Source organism: Eutrigla gurnardus, assembly GCF_963514095.1.
Source record: "Eutrigla gurnardus genome assembly, chromosome: 12".
Classification (NCBI taxonomy): domain Eukaryota; kingdom Metazoa; phylum Chordata; class Actinopteri; order Perciformes; family Triglidae; genus Eutrigla; species Eutrigla gurnardus.
The window spans coordinates 20,318,056-20,339,786 of NC_139926.1; the positions used below are offsets into that span (position 1 = coordinate 20,318,056).

General features: G+C 41.0%; 1 protein-coding gene across 2 annotated transcripts in view; it reads left to right on the plus strand.

Moving 5' to 3' along the window:
• The window catches only part of uggt2 (UDP-glucose glycoprotein glucosyltransferase 2), a 33,269-nt gene that overhangs the window by 3,558 nt on the left and 7,980 nt on the right, over nt 1-21,731 (plus strand). For both annotated transcript variants that reach the window (XM_084022156.1, XM_084022155.1), the window contains exons 7-32: nt 1,054-1,150; nt 1,233-1,299; nt 1,435-1,535; nt 2,128-2,227; nt 2,646-2,706; nt 2,986-3,077; nt 3,223-3,373; nt 3,812-3,931; nt 4,243-4,328; nt 4,465-4,600; nt 4,879-5,010; nt 5,133-5,297; nt 5,799-5,922; nt 6,013-6,111; nt 6,877-6,971; nt 7,617-7,823; nt 9,888-10,019; nt 11,050-11,180; nt 11,563-11,658; nt 11,871-11,973; nt 13,702-13,781; nt 15,285-15,474; nt 15,579-15,737; nt 15,896-15,981; nt 18,659-18,743; nt 18,871-18,953. In XM_084022156.1, the coding sequence (XP_083878282.1) occupies nt 1,054-1,150; nt 1,233-1,299; nt 1,435-1,535; nt 2,128-2,227; nt 2,646-2,706; nt 2,986-3,077; nt 3,223-3,373; nt 3,812-3,931; nt 4,243-4,328; nt 4,465-4,600; nt 4,879-5,010; nt 5,133-5,297; nt 5,799-5,922; nt 6,013-6,111; nt 6,877-6,971; nt 7,617-7,823; nt 9,888-10,019; nt 11,050-11,180; nt 11,563-11,658; nt 11,871-11,973; nt 13,702-13,781; nt 15,285-15,474; nt 15,579-15,737; nt 15,896-15,981; nt 18,659-18,743; nt 18,871-18,953 (2,978 nt within the window). The remainder of the gene's footprint in view (nt 1-1,053; nt 1,151-1,232; nt 1,300-1,434; nt 1,536-2,127; nt 2,228-2,645; nt 2,707-2,985; nt 3,078-3,222; nt 3,374-3,811; nt 3,932-4,242; nt 4,329-4,464; nt 4,601-4,878; nt 5,011-5,132; nt 5,298-5,798; nt 5,923-6,012; nt 6,112-6,876; nt 6,972-7,616; nt 7,824-9,887; nt 10,020-11,049; nt 11,181-11,562; nt 11,659-11,870; nt 11,974-13,701; nt 13,782-15,284; nt 15,475-15,578; nt 15,738-15,895; nt 15,982-18,658; nt 18,744-18,870; nt 18,954-21,731) is intronic.

Here is a 21,731-nt window from a genome sequence, read left to right on the forward strand (position 1 = left end):
ATTGACACTCTGTTCTGCAGATCTTTAACGTTATTTAATGCCTTTTATTTCTACAGCTGATGATCATTTCATCAGCTGCGGTGTCGGTAATCCAGCCCTCTGCTCTGCCCTCCGTTGTTCAGGCGGCGCTTTGATTTCCCTTAATTTACTATCGGAAGATTCTTATGGAATAGTTATGGCTCACTAGCACAAATAACACTGCTGGTTTCGAATGTTTATGATGGGGTGGGAAATAAAATTTAATGAGAGTAATCCTCCATTTTATTTCTACAATCTGGCTACAATTCACCACCTTACCATCTGCGTTGCCAGTTTCCCCTGCCTTCATAACGTGCGTACGCATGGTTTCTGTACAGGTGCACACATTCTCCTGTCAAATTTGTTTTTGTAGATCACAAATTTGGCGTGAGAAGTGGCGTACGCACTCTTAGGGCCCCTTTGGTGTGTTCCCAACGGTTATAAATGAGAGTCCAGGCCATTACTCCTCTCTGCTGAGCTGTGGAGTTGGTACTGTCCAGACCAACATGTATCCTCTGTTTCCAACACGCTCCAGAGTCATGCTCTAGTATACACACGGAGACCCATGTGTGTATAAATATATATACAAATATATATTTAAAAAAACGACGTTGCTTCCTGAGGCATTTTTGGAACTAGGTAGTGACTGCTGTAACTTGCAAGTTAAGATAATTTTTCAGACATCAGCACTGGGCCTCCTGCTGTGCATCTAAGCTGTTGTTGCTTCTAGGCTATTCCGTTTCACAATAACAGAACTTGCAGCATAATGTCGCAATATCTACTCGACCAGAAATCTCATTAACTTACTGGAAAGATGGCATCCTATCACTGTATCACGCTGAAAGTCACCCACTGATGTTTGTGAATGGAAGTAAACACATCTGTATGCTTTGATTATATTTGCCTTTTTTTTGTCATATATTGTATGAAGGTATAGGCAGAAAGCATCCCCCCATTGTATGCATATGCAGTCTTGATTATGACAGTACTTAATAACAAAATTGAAGCATTTTCTCTGCTTCCCACTGCTTGCAGGATCCAAAGCCTAAAAAGATGCTTTTATCTGGGTATGGTGTTGAGTTGGCTATCAAAAGCACAGAATACAAAGCTGTGGATGACACCAAAGTAAAAGGTGAGTTAGTGACTTATCAACGATCATTGCTGGACATTGCTGTGTCAAAGGCAATAAAAGACTGATCTTGTGTATTTTGTAGAATCCGCTATAAACGCTGAGGATGATAATAATGATGAAGTCCAAGGGTTCGTATTTGGAACATTAAAGTAAGTAGCTTACTTGTCATTTTCCGTAAATATTTTTTTTTCATCTGTTATATTTTTCTTTTATTGCTGCTGATAATTCTCTATGTGTGACAAAAGAAATCCTTGCTTTCTGTTTTTTAATTTTCCTCTCTTAAGGAAATCTCATCCTGACCTCCAGGAGCAACTCGTCGAGCTTCGCAAACATCTTTTGGAGAGTAGCAATGACATGATTCCTCTCAAAGCGTGGGAAATGCAAGGTATCAATTTCAGTTCTTCAATGTTTCGTTAAAAACAAATCAACACAGGAATATATAACTACTACAATGTGGAATTTAGTTGTTTTAGCTTTGGACTTCTGCCCATAACTAGGAATACTATCTCAGCAGATGGCTAAACAGCTTCAGTAGACATCCAGGAGACAGCTGGTTCGTTTAAGGATGTTTATGTGAAGTATTCTTTGTGAAACTGAAATACAGAAACAATGAACAAATGTTCAAATTATAGTATTTTTGCCTCCTTCTCATACACCAATAACACTGTATCAATGGAATGTGCTAAAATGTTTCCTTCATTCGTAATTACAGAAAAATAACAATTTGCATGAATGCTAACTTAACATTGGAAATCCCATTTAATGTCTATCGTTGATTATATGTATATATATATACCATTTGTGGTTGGAGAAGCTTTTATCTTGTATCGTTGTCTTTGACTCACAGTTGTCCATTGAATGTCCTGTTAATCCTGTCCATCTCCTCTGATTGCCTTGCATTCATTACATGTGTCTAAACATGGTGTGTGTACGTAGATATAAATGTTGTTGATGATTTTATTATTTCATCTCCACAGATCTTAGTGTCCAGGCAGCTGCCAGAATCATGTCCGTGCCAAAGTTCGATGCTTTGAAGCTCATGCGAGACCTCAGTCAGAACTTTCCGAGCGAAGCCAGGTCAGAAGATTTGTCCTTTTTTTTTGCCTTCTGGCTCACTTACTAACACATTTGGTAACCTTCCAAAAACCCAATATTTTTTAAGAGCTCCTCTTTGTGTGAATCCAGGCACACAAAAATGCTGTTATTAAAGTGCACATGAAATATGTATTTTATAAACCCATTTGTTTGTACATTAACCACAATAAATATACATTTAATACAGAGAACTAATCAGCTTTTTGACGTCTGCTTATTTCTGCTCGGGCAGCTTGTAATAACACCAAAAAGTGCTGAGTCGGATGTTCATAGGGAATTGACTGAAAATGTACCCTCTTGAGGGCCCATGGGTTTTTGGAGATTAAAACTGGCATTTTACTGCCGGCTTGGGATGTGGTAAAAGCTGATGGTGACTGTACATGTTTTACTGTTCCCACAGATCACTGACAAGGGTGGCCGTAAAGCAGGAAATGAGAAAAGAAATTGAGGAGAACCAAAAGGTGGGATATGATAAGCAGCGTTTCCACATGCTTGGGCGGGAGGTTTTCTTTGATAGCATCCGAAGCCATTGCAGTTTTATTTAAGACAACGGGTTTCTAATCTGTAAATACATTTCATAACGACGTCAAATGTTACACCTTATTTGCTCCCAGTCTCTGCAAACACTCTATTCCCTTCTACTAACTGCTGTAGTCTTGTCTTGTCGAAATGATCTGACACTAAAAATAGAATTTAGGGGCTTTGGCTTTCACTTAAAAACTTTGAGCTTTTCCTTTCAGCGTCTCAGTGAGACCATTGGTGTACACCCGGGAGACGGGGAGCTCTTCATCAACGGATTGCACATTGATCTGGACATTCACAACCCTTTCAGGTAGGAACCCAGCGGGAGGGAGCAGTGGTCTGCCTGTGCTCTCCGCAAGAAGCCTCAGACCTGTGCTTTAGTGCACCACCAAAGCACTGCCACACTACACAGCTAATATGTATAAAACACTAAACCCTTGATATTATATTTACAGCATTTTGGACATCCTCCGAGGAGAGGCCAGGGTGTTGGAGGGGCTTCATAACCTAGGGATAAAAGGAGAACATCAGGGCAAGCTGCTGAGATTACCTGTGGATGCTGCGGATGACAGCTATGCCTTAGATATCAGACATCCAGCTATAATGGTGAGTCCTGTCCAAAAGCATTTTCTTTATCGGTCATCAGGCTATTTCTACAGTCCAGAGCTCCAAAAAAAGCTATACAATTAAAAGCATTTCTTTTCTGGCCCCTCTGGCCATTTTAATATTCTTGGTACTATAAATGACAGAGAAATGAAGAATTTAAGCCTTTCCACATTCAATCAAGAGGTCTCTCATTTCAGCTTGCATTTCCCCCCTTTTTAGATTCCAGCATATTTCCGTCCACAGAATTGTTCTCTTATGTTGCGCAACAGCTTTATGTTTAACCATCATAATGTGAAATAGTGAGGTGAAGAATGTAACTCCCCAAATGCCGATGCCAAAATGTCATCTCAACTTACAGATCCTACGTGCGAATGTGGAATCTGTTATCGTTTGTGTATATTTTTCTGAAAAGCCCTCTTTTTGTCGTGCATATTCCAGTGGATAAACGACATAGAGAATGACCCGGTGTACCGTAGCTGGCCGATGGGTGTACAGGAGCTCCTCAGAGCCACCTTTCCTGGAGTCATCCGGCAGATTCGACGCAATTTCTTCAACCTGGTGAGTCGCCAGAAATGCTTCGGGGTAGTGTTGATAAAGGGAATGGAATTGAGAAATGTCTCTTTCATTGTAGTGAACCTGTGAAACTCTCTGGATGCTTCCGTCTCTTCTCTGCTAGACTAGATTCAATGCAAAAGAGAATACTGAGTACATTTTGAATACTTTACATTGCCTCTGATTGTCAGAAGTGTCAAGGACTGCGTGAATTGTTGTATCTGCTAATCTCCTATTCTTGCATGTTCCAAGTCAGATAATGACTATTCATAAATGTATTATGACTCAGATTCAATAACGTTGCCTGTTGTTGTTAGGTGTTGTTCCTAGATCCAGTACGGGAGGAGAGCGTTGAGCTGGTGAAACTAGCAGAGCTGTTCTACAAGCACAAGATCCCCCTGAGGTTCGGTGCTGTTATTTCTAATGTAACCTCCACATCTGTTTATATGGTCCACTCCTGGCATTTATAATCTTAAACAGGTAGTGTTTCTCATTCCACCTGCAAATTGAATACTTGTTTCTGCCCCCCTTCTTCATAGAATTGGATTTGTGTTTGTTGTCAACACCAAAGATGAGATTGATGGCTTCTCAGATGCAGGGGTTGGATTTTTCAGACTGCTGAATTACATAGCAGACGAGTATGATTTATCACAGGCTCTGATGGCCATGGTCTCAGTAAGTATATCACATATATAAATCTCTGGCTGTTTTAGAAAGCACTTCTTTAAGAATAACTAAAGCACACTCCTCGCCAGCTCATATCTTTGTTCCTCCGAAATCTGTTTTTTTTTTTTTATATTGTGTTCCCATGGTTTGAGACATTATTGGAATAGATGAGTCAGTGGGATTTCGCCTCTGCTATCAGCTCTTTCAAATAGAGCTGGGAATTATTGACAGTCGCAGGGACCCGGAGACAGTGATCAAATCTGATCTGACTTGCCACTCTCTTGCAGTTGTACAACAAAGTAGATGTAGGGGAGACGCTGTCTGTTGATACCATCTCTGCTTACCTGAAGAGAAAATTCCCTAAAGCCAATGCTGAAAGGATTCTCGGTATAGAATCCGAGTATGATGACAAAAGGAAGGTAAGGAACTAAAGTAGCTCTCTTGTTTTTTTCCCATTTATCGGAAATAAGAATAATTGCTTTCAAAAAAAAAAATTAATTAGGAGCACCCAAGGATTGAACCCTGTTTTTGCATGTTCCAGGACGGTGCCCTCTTCTACAAAAAAAGTGGCCTGGGTGCCCTGCCACTGGCTTTATTCAATGGAGTTCCTCTGAGCGCCGATGAGATGGACCCAGATGAGCTGGAAACCATCATCCTGCAGCGCATAATGGACACCACCACCACCTTCCAGAGAGTTGTCTTTATGGTATGAGATGTGCTTCATATTCACCTCGTCAAAAGGCCCAGTCGTAGAAACCTTGAATATACATATACTTATGTATGAGTGCATTGAAGTAAAGAAACTCTCGATAATTGTACCAAACGGAAGTATATTGTCAGCATTCAAGGATTATTCCACACAAGGCTGCAGTCATTTAAAGATGGATATTAGATGGTGGTTTATTGCAACAGCAGAGTGTATGATTAAAACTGAGGTAATACTGTATGCTTAACATAATGGTGAATCATTAAAAACCTATTAACTTATAGCATAGTATAATATTTGCTCGATTTGCTAGGTAGTAGGACATTGCGGTTCTACAGTTTATAGTGTATAATTATTCCTCCCTGGCCGTCTACAATCTTGCTTTTCCAGACACGTTCACTGTTAGCTGTTGAGAAATATGGCATACATAAGTATGTACCAGTATTTCCTTATGGATTGATGTTGTCAGTGACTCTCATCTGCTGTGTCCTGCGCTTACAGGGTCAGTTAACTGAGGGCTCAGATGTGGTGGACTATCTCATGGAGCAGGCGAATGTGGTCCCCAGGATGAACCCTCTTATTCTAAGCACAGACAGGAAGTACCTTGACTTCACCTCCAAACCAGGTGACCTCCTCATTTTAAACTATACATTATTCATTCACTGTCTATATTCCTCTCATTTTTACCCCTCACCTTTTCTTTCTTGCTCTGCAGTTGTAGACGATTGGGAGGATACAACTATGTTTTCATACTATGACTCCAGAGACAAAACGTCTGTGGTGGCTAAGAGGATGAAGTACTTTACAAATAGTGGTAAGAAGTCCTTATTTTATGCCTTGTTTTCCTAATCAACACAGTTTTAAATGAATCCCTGCCATTCCATTTACCACAAAATAACTTGCAAATATAAATAAGTTATTCAAGCATCTGCATTTTGTCATTTTGTATTTACTTGTTGGAAATCTGTAAAATGAACAGTATCTGAACAAAAATGAATCCTACGCTGCTTTTCTCATCTATGAACATGTGAAATTGACCTTTGTTAAAGCAGACAGGCTGCTCCTCCCAGCAAGATAATTGCTGGGTCTGCTGACTGGCTTTTGGCCAACAATCCAAATGGTCGTCAGAGCTGCATTTCACTGTTGAGGCCCGGAGAGTAGCTTTCTCTCTGAGTCTGAGGAGGCTGATTGCCATCCTCCCTCCTCTGAGGACTAGTTGACCCGCTGACTGCCTGCTTTTCTGACTGACTTACTGGGTGGGATATCACTTTGATGGGTGGCACAATCCTCCACTAATATACTGAGCTCTCTGCCAGAGTCTCTCTCATTTCTTACACACAAACAGAACACTGAAGTAACTGTGGATAATTGTCCTTCTCACTTTCATGAGATTCTCATCAGTGCGTATGAAAAAGTTTGCCCTCCACTGCTACTTCTCATTATATAACCACTTATTGTCAGGAAACTGTAGCGGGCGGCAGGGTGGACTGGTCATAATAAACTTTAATGCTTGACGTGAAATACGATGTGATGTATGTAAAGTTTACAGTACATCAGAGTCATTGCTCTCTTACCTTAGATGAGGATGGGATGAGTGCCGTGACCATGTGGATAGTTGGAGATTTTGAGAAGGTCTCTGGAAGAAAGCTGTTGCTCGGTGCTCTGAAACGTTTGGTGAGTAACATCTACTCTCTCACCTCATGATTTACAAATGTACGTATGTCATGTGTTTATGTGTGTTGTTTATTATGTTAAAAGCCTAAATACTAATATCGTTGTGAAATGAATTGAGAATCCCAACACCATGTATGTGGTCTTGACGGTAGATACTGTAACAAAGCCCTACTTTCTTCAGGAATTAGTATTGACTCAATCAATAATTTTTCTTGGTATTGGCCTGTCTTTGGCACAAATCCTCCTGCAGCTACAAACCTGTAAATCTATAGCTCACATAATAGCAGAAGAGAAGTACACTGAGCAACTTTTTACTGATTAGGGCAGGCCCGCATGACCTATAACTAAATCAAGTTAATCTGAAAATGAAGTTTCTGCATGTATGCCCTTCCAAAAATCATCAATACAGATCGCTCTGATATTGAATAGTCGACAGATTAATTTAAGTGTGACACAGCAGGCAGGCATTTCACGATAATAAGATTCCTTGCTGGTAGAATAAGTAGAAACGGAGAAACCTTTACTGTCACTGTTAGGCAATCAACACACTCTTCTCCCAGTTCTGTGAGTGACTCTGGAAATATGAGACTGTGTCACTGCTGTGTGTGTGTGTGTGTCTGTGTGTGTTTGTGTGTGTGTAAGCAGAAGGCCAGCCCTGGAGTGCGTGTAGGGGTGATAGATAACCCCAGTGGAAAGCCAAGCGAAGATAACACTGTGCTGTACAGGGCTATCTGGGCGTCTCTCCTCACCCAGAAGAATAAGGCTGCAGCAGAGTTTGTGCAAAAACTCCTGAAAGAAGAGAGCAGCCGGCTCCTGCAACAGGGGACCAAGATGAAGGACTTAGTGATGCAGGTAAAGGAGTGATTAAGGGATGCACTTCTGTTTTTATCAGAGACAAAAAAACAAACTTTTGATTTGCATTTTTAAGTTGATATGTTTTCTGGATTTTAGATACAGCATCACTGTATATTGATTTGCTGATTATATTGGAATATAAGACTAGATGAGGCCTAAATTGTCATTATTGTGACCAAAATGGGTGCTTAGCACCGAATATTAACTGAAGACTGACATCAAATGTGGGATCAGATTCATGACCTGTTTTTCTTATTATTAGAACATTTTAACTCCAGTATTCCAAAATGTGCAAATGAGTATAGCTGTATGAATGCTCAAAAACAAAGCAGTCTTTGGGAGAAAACATATTTAATATGTCGATGTTGTCGTTGAGGACGTTCTTCAGTGTTTGAAGAAATCATCGAGCTCACAGTCCTCCTTATAATGGAGGTTGCATTGACTTGTATCATGATGCCTTCAAGCGCAATTAGTGTAGTGAGTATTGAGTAAAAGTAAAACATAACGCTATCATGTTGTGTTCAACGATGCCATTTTGCTATACGAGGTCTTTGAAGGAGATGTTTTTACAGCAATATAAAATGGATATTAGAGAGGTAATCAGGACCCGTTTAACTATCCTAACGTAAACTCTAAGCAACGATATCTGTATATTAGGCATAGTTTTTTCGAGAATTTTTCAGATGGAAATATCTGTTTTAGGCTAAACCAGTGGAAGAAGTACCTGAGGTACTTCATCCGATTGCTGCCACACGTTATAAATCCAGCACTGCCATAAAACAGTCGTGCTCACTGATTTGCAACACATTTGAGATTGCTTAACATTTTAGGCAGATTTGATGAGCATAAAGGCAAAAAGGAAAAAATAAACAAAAGGTTGGATTTAACCACTTGCAAAGATTTGTCTGTCACTGCTTTGTTGATTCAAGTGCACTGTCGGGGAAAATGGTGATTGATGATCCCATCCTCTCATTTCCCTCCTGAACAGCAGCTAAAAGAATACATTTAGAGCATGCATGATGCTTCACCACAGTCTACTCACTGTCAGTTCCACTTGATCTGTCACAGGGGCCGGCACACGGCAGGCTGCGCATGCTGAATCTCTAACTGTAAAGTGCTGGTGGATACCTGGTCTCCAGGACCTGATTAATAGCCGAGCTCCTGCTCAGCCTTCATGGTTGTGTAAGCCACATGTGTTCAGCCAAACCTGACCATCACTCTGCTGCTGTAAGCAGTCTGCAGCCACCGGCGTTCTCCATCATGTAGTGTGCAGTATCTACCCACACAGCATTGCACACACGAAAACAAATTCCCAGGCACTAATCAACAAACCAGCTGACGGGAGAGCTACCATCTCTTCCATCAGGAATAAGTCATACCGTTCAGGTTACATTGGGGACCGACCAGCCATAACTGCCAACTGCCCTTCAATTATACTAGCCTTAAACAATGTGGAGAGACTAGGCTGGAAATAGCAATGAAAAGATGGGTAGGAGTCGGCTGTGTGAGTTGAGACCCGGAGTCGAGGGATATGAGTTTATTAATGGCTGCCAGACAGACTTGCTGACTAGATTGTGTGGACATTATTGCTATTTCACCTGTTCTCCTGAGGAGAGGTGTTGGAGAAACTAATAACCTGACTCCACAAACCTCCTCCTCCCCCCACCCCACACACACACACACACTCGCCATCCTAATTTGTTATAGACAAAGAATGGCCGAGGCTTAATTAAGAGTTTGGTATATTAATTACAAATTGATTAACCTCATTTTCACATGTGCATTTCTGACAGCTCGGGCCTCTGGCTGAAATATTTCATCTTTAAAAAAACCACAGTGATTGTGCTGATGCAAGGCATCAATGATGATGTGAATAATTTGTTTAACTCCAATGCATAATTCTTTACACTAATGCATCACTCAGATTTCCTTTTGGACAGGCCGTAAAGGGGGGGGAAAAAGCTCCATGAGCTCGTCTATTGGTTGTTGCAGTGCAAATTTCAAATGTGAGCCAACAATGCAATCAATTTATCCAACGCAACTGTTGTTATTCTGCTCTAGGGCATGGACGGAGATGCCTTTGAGAAAAAGTTCAACACCCTGGAAGTGGATTTTATTCGTAGTCAGCAGCTGTTCTGTCGAGACGTCCTGAAACTGAGTCCTGGACAGCAAGCGGTGATCAGCAACGGCAGGGTGAGTGGGCTTCGATGCCGACGCTGCTCAGTTATTATATTCTCAGTTATGTCAGGATATTGATCCATAGTTTTCTACATAAGAAGTTGAAGAGGAGACTTATGTTGTGACAAAAAGATACGCTGCTATTGTGTGGTGGAGTGGAGTAAGATCCTCTAAGCCACTGCACTTTGGAGGATTCATGCTCTTGTGTTTTCAGAGTGCTTCCTTAGAACTGTCAAATCAGCATGAATGTTTCTCAAAGGTCACAGGTTGCACAAACTGCACTGTGCATGTGTGAGTGTGTGTGCTGTTGTGTGTACAGAGCTGATTTCTCAGCAGCAGTGTTGCTGACAGCTACGGCTGAGGAGGCTGGCCTCTGACATGGCATTAACAATTAATATCATTGTGTGAATGCTGATTCAGCAGCATTCAAACTATTGAGGTCCAAATATTTCTTGTGTGAATGCCGATACACTCGAGCCAAATCTTTATTCTTGAACGTATTTCCACTTTTCAGTTTTACGTCACTTTTACGTGTTTGGACTCTTAACTACTTCTGCACACTCTTAGCTAGAGAAAACATTCAAATATTAAAATGTTAAGCTCTTTAAGGACATTCATGCCTTTATTCAATGTTTTCCTACAGTTTATACTTTTTTAAATATTGAGCTTTTTTCACATTTTGTACAATGCAACGTAATAGCGTATCCCACTTTGAACTTCAAGTCCTTCCACATATTTTAAAATACAGACACCATTTAATATTTTAAACAAGTCTAAGTGAAACCTAGTATATGCTCCATGTGTGGGCAATGCTCTTAATTACAGATTAGCTTAATTTTTCAACCTCAACAGTATAAAATCCATCTCTCTCTCGACTCCCGGCTACTATCATACAGTTTTTGAATTATCACAGTTTAAGTTGTATGCTTTTTTCTGTTCTGAGTTTATAAAGGATGTGTATTGGACGCAATGTTCAGAGCTGGTTTAAACTCCAGCTGTTCCGTTTTTACACATGCTCAGTGTTCTGGCTGCATTTTCGTCTTAGATCCTCGGTCCATTTGACGAGCAGGAAGAATTCACTGAGGAGGATTTCCAGTTGCTGGAGAAGATTACACTGGGCGGTTCTGCAGAGAAAGTCAAAGCCAAAGTTAAACTGATGGGGATGAAGGCGAAGCAGTACGTTTGTATTTTTCTTTCTTGTTATGTGAGAGAACCTGCATCTGTGAGTGATTAGAGGAGATAATGGCAGTAGCTGTTACGTGTGATGTCTTATGCCGTTTTCCTGTCAACACTTCTCTTTGTGCCACTTTAATCTTGTGTAAAAGGTTCTATAACAACTCGTATTTCCCTCTGGAAAAAAAAATCTTCAATCTCCAGCTACATCAAGTGTAATGAATAAAGTCAGATGTCAGTTTGAAGGTGCAGTCGCTTTAATTGATTTATGAGCAGATCTCGTTAACAACTTGACATTACATTATGTTAGCACTGTTTGACGTTCCTCCTAAAACACAGGATTAATAAAAGATGGACTGACCCTGTCGCACCTCTTTTCGCTCAGAGCCAGTGACTTAGTCATGAAAGTTGATGCCCTTCTCACTGCAGCCCCCAAAGGAGAGGTCAGGAGGGAAGTCAACTTTATCAAGGACAGCCACAGGTAGGCAACCTTTTTTTTTTTTCCTCGGTTTACTATGTTGTATGCTCTGCGGTCTCACAAGGAAGTGTTTACTCTCCCTTTGTTAAAGTGGATTTGAAAATTGTCAAGCAGTGCAGAAAAGGTAAATCTTTCGATTTACAGTCCTGCTGAATGCAGGTCATATAACCTTACGTTTCTGAACACGCTCCACTTTGTGCTGTTCTCCTCCTCAGCGTGCTCCATCTCGCCCCACGTGAAAACGAGGTGTTCTATGATGTTGTGGCCGTCGTTGACCCCCTCACGAGGCAGGCACAGAAGATGTCCCCTCTACTGATTGTAAGCTGGATTCCTTTTCTGTCTTCTGTTGACTCCTAATGCAGCAGGGACATGTTAAGAATCACTTCCACGAAAAGGAAGGGTACAGAAACACAAAGCTAGCCAAGGTGCAGAAGTTTGGATAGAATTTTGGTTTCACTATATCCTTACATGGTGCTATGGTCACATTTTCATATTCGTGCACATAGTTAATGCAGAAAGATGCTGTATGTTACGGCCACCAGGTCAAACTGATCACAGGTGGCCAAAAACTTAAAACAGAAACCAGTTCAAAGTGAAAAGTATTGATTTAGACAAAACACAAATTAAATCATGAGGGGGGCTCAGGCCAACCACGCCATGTGTCGTCAGACATATAAAACAAAGCTGCGAAAAAAAAGGTCTCATCATTATCAAACAAAGCATAAAGAAGAAAAGGTGCAAAAACTAACTAAATGAATAAACCCCAAGAGAAACCACAGGCTGCTGCCACCGGTCAGGGAGAGAGAGACTGTAAAGAGAGTTCCATGTGGCCTTGGTGAAGGTCGTCAGACCACACGAGCTGCAGCTTTAGGCAGCCAGGAAGCCAAGCGACCAATCAAGGCAACTCAGGAGCACCATTAGAGCAGCCAGGCAGGAGCACTATGAAAACAAGACAAATGGTCAGCACAATGATAAGAATAGTGGGAGAGCATAACCCTGTATAGCTTCCAACCCTAAACATTTATTGAGTCCATAAAATTGATCAGAAAAATTGAAAAGATTCCGTTCTTTGTGAGTTACTTTTTGAATGGTATTAGTTTAACCCAATCCCTTTATATCTCTACTGCATCTTGCATGCAGCTCCTCTGTGGTGAAGACTTGTGTGAAAATATGACTCACCGTGTCTTTACAGACAGCCAGTCAGAAAGCAGTTGTTTGCAGTGTACACCTTTCAGTAGCGTACTGCAGTGTGCTGTTGAAATTATGATGACAGCACATCATTATCACAGCTGATTTTAAAGTTATGTGCTCATAACCACTTATTATGTTTTTTTGCCACTGTCATGATATGTTATGTTAGGATATGTTTTCTTTATCATTTGAGGACCTCTTCGAATCAGTATAATAAGTGTAACGGGCAGTGAAACTATAGATAAGCTAAGTCAAGCCCCTTTCAATGGACCACTATGGGAAAAAGATATGTAGCAGTCTACGGCAAGAGACAACAGATTTTTGGATCTCTTATGAATTGCGGCAGAAATTACACATATAATGTTTGCCAATCTACAACACAAGAAAGAAACTTCTGAATTATATGGAAAACCATCATTCGAGAGACTACACACACAAAAGTTGCACAAGCAACTCGCTGAAGCTACCATGCTTGTGTGTGATGTACTATTTAGCTTCCCGGCTAAGTCGCTGGATAAAACACAGCAGGTAAAATAATGTTACATTTGTGTCTGGGACATACGGTAGCTAAGTTGGCTAGCTAGCTAGCAAGCCATGGTGACGTTCAACAAGAAATACAGTTCACAAATCTACTATAACGTGCTACTTTCTTGACATGAAAAATTATCTTTTTGTGAATGATTTAACAAAAAACATGTCTCTCGTCCTGTAGATTGTTTTTGCTAATATAAGGTGGAAATGCCTTCAGTCCTTTTGGCCAGCGAGAGGCTGATGTGTTTCTTGTCCCTCTCCGCTGGGCTGGGCTCTACTTTGCTCTTGTTTTGTATAACCGACTCTCTTCTTCTGTGACTCCAGGTGCTCAGTCAAGTGGTCAATGTGAGACTGCAGGTGTTTATGAATTGCAGAGCCAAGTTGTCCGAGATGCCCCTCAAGAGGTAAGCTCTAGCTCCAACAGTAATTAAATTTTCCTCTTTGGCTTGTTTGTGTATCCTCTGACCGCTGCAGACTTAGCATCTCTGCCCTTTGTAAGATTATACTGCACAGATGCAATCTGCTTAATAACACCACCTTATTGCTTTGGGCCTCCCCTTGCATCTCTAGGCAAATTGCTTACTGCTTGCATTGTTGCGATTTAAGACATGCAGTAAAAAAACAACAACAAAATGTTATTTTTTTAAAGCAAATGAAAGGTTTAAATTGCCCATTAACATTCACACCACTGAGTGAGTGTTGGTCATTATGTAATATGGGGTGTTTTCTTTTTTTTTTATTTGTTCCATAATAGGTTGGTTTTAGTGGTCGTATACTTACATAACTCAAATGTTTTTTTTTCCAAAACCAATGGCAGAATATTTCCAGGAAATGTTCCCTCACATTGAAGCAGGCAGCAGCCCCGGTTCAGAAAAGTAAAGCCAATGTGGAAGTGCCTTAAACTTGCATTCTCTCTAATGGTTAGCAATCCTCAGATTGCAAAAGTCTGTCAAAATTTTGATTGATTTATAACATTGATTTATAACATTTCAAATATGAGTATGGTCTCAATCACTAGTTTCATGTCTTCTTCAATACAGCATGGTGTTTATTTTGGTCAGGTGGTGTTCAATAACCCTAACAACTTCCTCTTTGAAGAATTGATAACCTTTTAAATCACAAAACAATGTTATTTAAAAAAGGATCGGAAAAAAGTGACAATGCAGCTTTGTTCTATTTTTGGGGGTCTGCTAATCTTTCATGCACTTTTCTGGTGGAGAACTGGAACCAGTCCGGTGAAGTAGGAGAAGCGGTGTGCCGGATTTCTCCTTCTTAACTATTACCTTTCCCTCAAGACTTTCCTGTGCTGTGCTAGCAGCTCCCATCCTGGAATCAGCAGCCCCTCTGTAACTGCTCTATTCTGTGGTGATAAGTTCCCTGTGGATAAGAAATAATGCTCTACATTTGAAATTCAAAATCCAAATAAATAGCATTTGTACTGTTTATCGCCTGCCACGTTATCCACACTGATTGTGACTCCTCGGTTTCACAGGACACACTGAATAAAAGCAATTAGCTTTGTGTCAACTCTAATAACAATGAAGAAAGGGAAGATTTCTGGTGACTACCCCACGTATTTCTGTTATTGGCCGAGCAGGAGCACTGGCAGTAATAGTATTATATTCCTCACTTTGAGGAGATTGTGTATATACCCAGCTGTCACAACAGAGCCCATCTCTCCCATCCTAGAAAAGAGACTATTGCACAACGTGTCATCATTTTAGTGCTTGCCGAAGAGGACTGCGTGTGTTGGATGGAAGTGTTGACTCGGTCCAGTGGCAAAAGGTTCTGCAGGATAGCCACAATTTCAGGGCTTTAAAATCTCTACTCTATTGCTGGATATTATATCAATTTGCAAGGCGAAGCACTTACATTTAGATCATCTCTCTGTATGTCTGTCTTCACAGCTTTTACCGCTTTGTCTTGGAGTCTGATGTGAATTTCTTGGCCAACGACACCGTGTCTCCAGGACCAGTTGCCCGCTTCATGGATCTCCCAGAATCTCCCCTTCTCACCCTTAATATGATCACTCCAGAGAGCTGGATGGTGCAGGCTGTCCGCAGCCCCCATGACTTGGATAACATCCACCTGCAGGAGGTATCCTGCTCGTCACTCGTTGCTCGTTATCATTCTCTCCTTGCAATTAGGATTGCGGTGCATTCGATTAATCCTGTCTCCTGTAACTTGTGATGGTGCTCCAGGTGAGCGGGGTTGTGACAGCAGAGTATGAGCTGGAGCATCTCCTGCTGGAAGGCCACTGCTTTGACCTGTCAACCGGCCAGCCTCCCCGAGGACTGCAGTTTACCCTGGGTATGAGTCGGGACCCACTCATGTATGACACTATCGTCATGGCTAACCTGGTCAGTAGACTTATCAATCCTTTAGTTACGAAGACAGTTTTCTTGCACAGTGTTAGATATCTAGGTATGTTGGATGTTTGTGTTAGGTAGCATTAGGAGCGAGTTTGAATGTAATGCTGAAGTGAATACACAGACTCCAGCTGTTTCCACCACAACAGGGATATTTCCAGCTGAAAGCCAATCCTGGTGCCTGGGTCCTGAGGTTACGTGAAGGGAGATCAGAGGATATCTATCAGGTTCTCATGTGAGTATTCACCTGTGTCTACAGACTACTTTTAATACAATTGCTGTCATTTCCCATCTCAGTCCTCGCAAGACTTTGGGAAAGAATACCTCTTAAGTAATGATGCAGCTTCATCAGTAGCTCAGCATGAAGCTTCTTTTCAGCTACCTTTTCCGTTTCATGCTGCTAGCTATGAAACCCGTCACTATGGTAACATAGAGAGCTGCTGACACTGTAGCAGTTCAAGGTTTTGATGAGTACAGGGAGTTCTGCTCGCTACAGAAGGAAGGGGAGGAAAGTAGGAGGAGAGGGGTGCTATTAAAGAGAAGACAGAGTGGAGGGATGATTCAGCTGGTCACCTGCCATGCCATCTACCCCAGACAGCAAAATATCAGCAGCAGAATGTGTTTTAGCTCGGACGGCGTAGGTGTCAAAGGCTGTATATACTAGACAGAGTGCGTTGGCGTTGTCTAATTTCCCCGGACGAATAGAAACAGTATTATGCTTTGGTTGCTTTGATGCAAAAAAAAAACGATTTTCATTGCCCTTCCTTAAATCTGCACTTTTACTTTAATTAAAACGTGCTGTGGTACTTCCTACTTTGATCTAAAAGAAATCATTCATTTTTCGTTCAAAGGACCTTGTTGCTCATCATATTAATTCTGCCTAACATAACAAAGATATGGTAATCCCTTCCTATCAGGTGGGGATAATTGCTCGAATCCCCATCAATGTGAGTCTGCGTGGTCAGCGAGATGTCCCTACAATCACAGATATTGTCCTCTCTGGCTATCCCCACATAAGATTTAGGACACATACAGCCCTCGGTTCCTCTGAAATCATATCAGACAACCAAGATTTATTCCCCAATCCTCCAGGTGAAGCTAAGAGGTGATGTCATTTTTCACCTTGGCAGTGTCATTATTCTTGTGGTTAGCGGCACTCTGCTCTGTTTAGGTGGCCGATCAGAGTCTGGTGGGAGTGCCTGGTCTCTCCATTCCCAGAGCCTGCGTTTTCCTCTTCCATCCCGTGCTGCCACCGCGTCTCACCCTGACAGCGATGAATGAGATGGCCAGCGCTCCTCTTCTCAGAGCAGGGATACAGATTGATCTCTGGTGCTGTCTAACACAGCCCTAAAGGCTGAGTTACATCAGTGACAGCAGAGGGGGCAAAACACAAGCAGCACTTTGGGCTCAATGAGGAGGGAGCATTTATCATAGTGATAAGGTTAGGTATTTTTTTTGCCTTTAGTAAGCATTGGGGTCATAATGGCTCGCAGTGCATCATCGCCTATTGCTCATCTCTTTCCTAAAGTTTGCTCTCTGGTGTTTCGACATGAGAGCCTGCAGATCCTGTCTGCCAAAAGACGTTCTCCACCGGGCAAATCAGTCCTAAAACAATTACAGTGAAAGGCCAGTGTTATGCAATCAATACTGTACAGAGTTTCTCATTAAATCCACCCGTATATACAGCAAGGCTGGGAAGTAGTGATGGATAAAATAATGGTAAGGTGAATCTTAATGATGATGGAGGGTAATGACTATGATCAGAGTGTGACCCTGGCAGCTGTCCCAGCATCCGCTTTTAAGTGCATGCTTTCACTGTCCGTCAGTGGTCTGTCCATTAGCGGCTGTTGTCTCCTTCATGAAAGGAGCCTTTACTGTATATTTTTCCCCTCCTGTTGCCATGGCTAAAGCATGGGAATCAACATCAGTCACGAAATAATGTGTTTCACACTTCGCACTATTTCACCCCACTAAAACGGAAATCTGAGACTGATTGGTTAAGTAGTTCTGTAAATGCTCATATAATGTATATACAGTACATTATACAATGTGGTACTTCAAATACATATAGGCGGTTTATACATTATACATTATATAAGCATTTTAGTAAGTGGTAATTGAGGTATTTGTATACACACTTAAGTGATTGACCTGAAGGTAGTTTGCTGTTTCACATTGAAATGTCTAAAAACCTCAACTGCAAATATCAGCATTGGTTGGATTTAGAAGCTACTTGTTCTGTTCCCGGTTCACCATGCCGTCTGTCCTTGGCTTGTGTAGTATAGTTACCAAAGATGATCTCAAATCATCGTTTTTTTCCTTTCTTTTATTAATAAAAAAATAATATAAACCTATACATTTGAAAATCCCGTCACCACTTATTATTTGTGAGAGAGGACGGCTTTTGAGATTTCCGTTAGACGTGCCTGTACAGAACGTTTTTTGACCAACCTATAGAATTTAAACTTGTATGACATTAAAGTCAATTGAATTTTATTATCAAGACATTATTGACCTCTTTTCATTGCTAATTAATAAGCTTCATTTAACCTACTACTGATTTCATGTTCAAAAGATTTGTAAAAGTTTAGTCAAACATGAGAAATTATTTTATCTCACATTTTTCATGTCTGTGGCTTAGCCTTATATTTTGATTTAATACAAAAACAAGGGGCTAATCCGACCTCTTTTTCATGTGGAGGGTTTGTGTTGCACTGAATCATCTAGGCTGCATCGCTATTATTTTAAAATTCAAAATTTAGATTATTGATTGGTTTATGTGTCCCGTCTCCAAATGGGGCCTCACCGGTGTCGGACCAACAAGCTGCAGATCCCTTGTCCAGATTTCACAATCAATGATTTTATCTCTCGGTGTCAGTAATCGCTTTCTGTCCTTTTATACACTTTTTTAGGCATGATGGAACCGATTCCCCTGCAGACTCTGGTGATGTCGTTGTTGTGCTGAACAGTTTCCACAGTAAGATCATCAAAGTCAGAGTGAGTGTGTTTCTTAGACATGTGTAATATAAATGAATTTCTCATAGCAATAGACAATATTCAAACCACTTTAAAATGCCCTTCAGCAAGTCACATTATGAGGATTGTGTGTCTTTTGTCATTATAGGTGCAGAAAAAGGCAGAGAAGATGAATGAAGATCTTTTAAGTGAAAATAGTGAAAGCAAAGGCATTTGGGACTCCATAGCAAGGTGTGTAGTCGATTCTCACAATTTGATTGGTTTCAGCTGACTGGCAGTAACACCTGGAAGCTCTTTGATTGGTGGGTTTGCTGACGTGCCTTCTCTTTCTTAATCATACATTGTGGTTTCAGGAGATCTTATGCCTCCCGTCAGTCCCGACTGCAATATTATGCTGTAAGATCTATTCTTGCAAAAAATATGTGCTTCTGTAGGTATGTGTGTGTACGGATTTGTGTGTTTTTGCCCCCCAACGCTTCCTAACTGTGTGATCCTGTCTCCTCACTTACTGCTTGCTGTGTGAAGTGTTTGGAACACTTTTGAGAAAAGGTAGGCAGTGTTGCTGCAACCCATTAAACACCAAAAACTTCGTCATATTCATTAGCATGCAGTGTTTTGGTTGCGTTTTGTAAAGTCGTTTTGTAATGAATGAGAATGACTTATTCACATATTATAACAGGATAGGTTAGCGTTCTTTTTGAACATCATTTACATTTTCATGTTTTCTTTTGCATTCATTCATTTATTTATGTGGCTAGAATATCAACAAGCATATATTGTAGCCTGTTTATTGTACACCTATGTGTCCATGCAACTATGTACACAGCACACGTACATACACTCGTAGATATACTGTGTTTTAAAACTGGAGTATGAATTCAAATATTGCCTCTGAAAGAACCGTGCTCTCGGATTTTATCTCCAGCCATGATGTGTTGCTGACGGCAACAGATAAATGGGGGGCTTTCCTCGAGTTGTTGGGTCTGGATAATGGTCTCAAGGCCACTTTTTGAAGGTCTCTGAATTTAGCGCATCTTCACACAACTGCAGGGATATCACTAAATTGCCTGTGCAATGTCTGATAATTTTTTTTTCACATGATTAATGTGAAAATTCCCACATAAAATTCACTTCTGCAATGTGTCTTGATTATTTTACTATGCAAGACATTTATCATGGTGTACACATACACATCCAGTATATATGGCAATAAAATAGGTTAACGAAGAGGAATCCTTTGTTTTCTCTGGTTCTATAGATCAATTTGAGGAGTGCATATGGTTTGCGTATCCTACATTTTATAAGCAGCATGGGACTCTCACTGGTTTGGTCTGGTCTGGTCTTTGTCTTGTCTTGGTCTCGCCCTGCCTTGGTCTTTATCTTGAATTGGTCTCAACCCCTCAATGTCTTGGTCTTGTCTCTGCTTTGCTACACTCTGGTCTTGGTCATGACAGGCTTTAGGTGGTCTTGACTACAACACTGCTTAGTAGCATGCTTTCCCCTAGCTACAAAACGGGTTGTTGGAACATACTGTAGATTACCACCTGATTGGAGGGGAAGGGGCCAGAACTCGAGTAGAAAGCAGAACAATACCAATTAGCTACATATGTGCTGGTGTCCAAGCAGTCAACACAACCCCTCCCCGGTAGTGCAACAGTGTTGGAAACTAATTGGTGAACAGACCTGGTCATCTCACAATAGACCAGCTCTGTACTCTTGCTATGACATTAGAGAGGTCTTGGTAGTGCAGTCTGTCTATGTGTAATTAGGGGGCATTGTGATCGTGTATATTGTGGTGTCTGTGGGGATATCTGGCATGGTTGGCCGCTGCTACAAGCCATCCAGTCCTTGTGTAATGTGTGGTAAGAGCTGTATTGTGTGGAGTAGATAAAGCATGTTCTTGGTGTGCTCACCCTCAAGGATGAAGGCTGAAGTTTACGGAGTAGAATGGCTGCTCCTTCAAAGGAGCTCATTCAGGCGGTTCGGCTGTCTGATCAGGATGTTTTCAGTAGAGGTATTCTGGACTCGTCTAACTGGGAGGACACCCTGAGGCTGACTCGGAACAAAGGGATTACAGATCCCTCCTGGCCTTGGCATCTGCTTTTTAGGAGCTCTAGGATGTCGTTGGGAAGAATGACATTTGTGCTCCCCTAAATAAAACCATCCATTACCAAAGACAAGCTGAAAGTGCAAAGATGGATAAATAGATTTATAATTGAATGCAATTTTAAGACCATTTGCCATGGTATGTTTGCAGAACATGTAAAGGTTAGATAAGATGGTTTCAAGAGACATAACTGCTTACATTTGATTACTTAAATTTGTCTGCATTTAGAGAGAAGATAACCTTATTTTGGCTTGATTCCAACATATCCTCTTTTTGAAAACACGGGCAGATATATCTCAAGACTTGAGAGGCTAATTAAGTTGAGCAAAAAAAAGTCTAGAACCATACGCTTTATCCCACACTGTGCTTAAATATTCTCTTTCCAACTTGAATAAGCATGCTCTGGAGAGTATAACCATAATGTTCCCACTCAGTCCTATTAACATCCAGTGAAGGCAGCTGCTTTCAGCTGAAATTTGGAAATGATGACTAATTAAAAGACAGAATGAAAACACCGAAAACCACCAAACGCAAATTAGTCTGATTAACGGATGACACAAAATGTTGAAAAATGTTTGCTTGTCTGACAGTTAAATCCTCACAAGAAAATAATTCTTGTTTCTCAATTTTGCACTGATGATTGATGCATAGTGTGGCAGGATTAGGAAATCATTAAGTAGTTCAGCAAACATTGTGTAGACCTTAACTTACAATATAGTGTTGGTTTCAAAGTAAAGATGTCTTTATACCCGTTACTTTATTTATAACATTAGAATGCTTTGAGGGTTCCATGTAAAGGGACTGAACGTGAAGACTTAGTGGGGTGGATCCAGGCATTATCTCTGTAGAGTAATAATGAGCCTGATTGAATATAGATTTCTCTCCTTTTCTTTCTTGCTTTA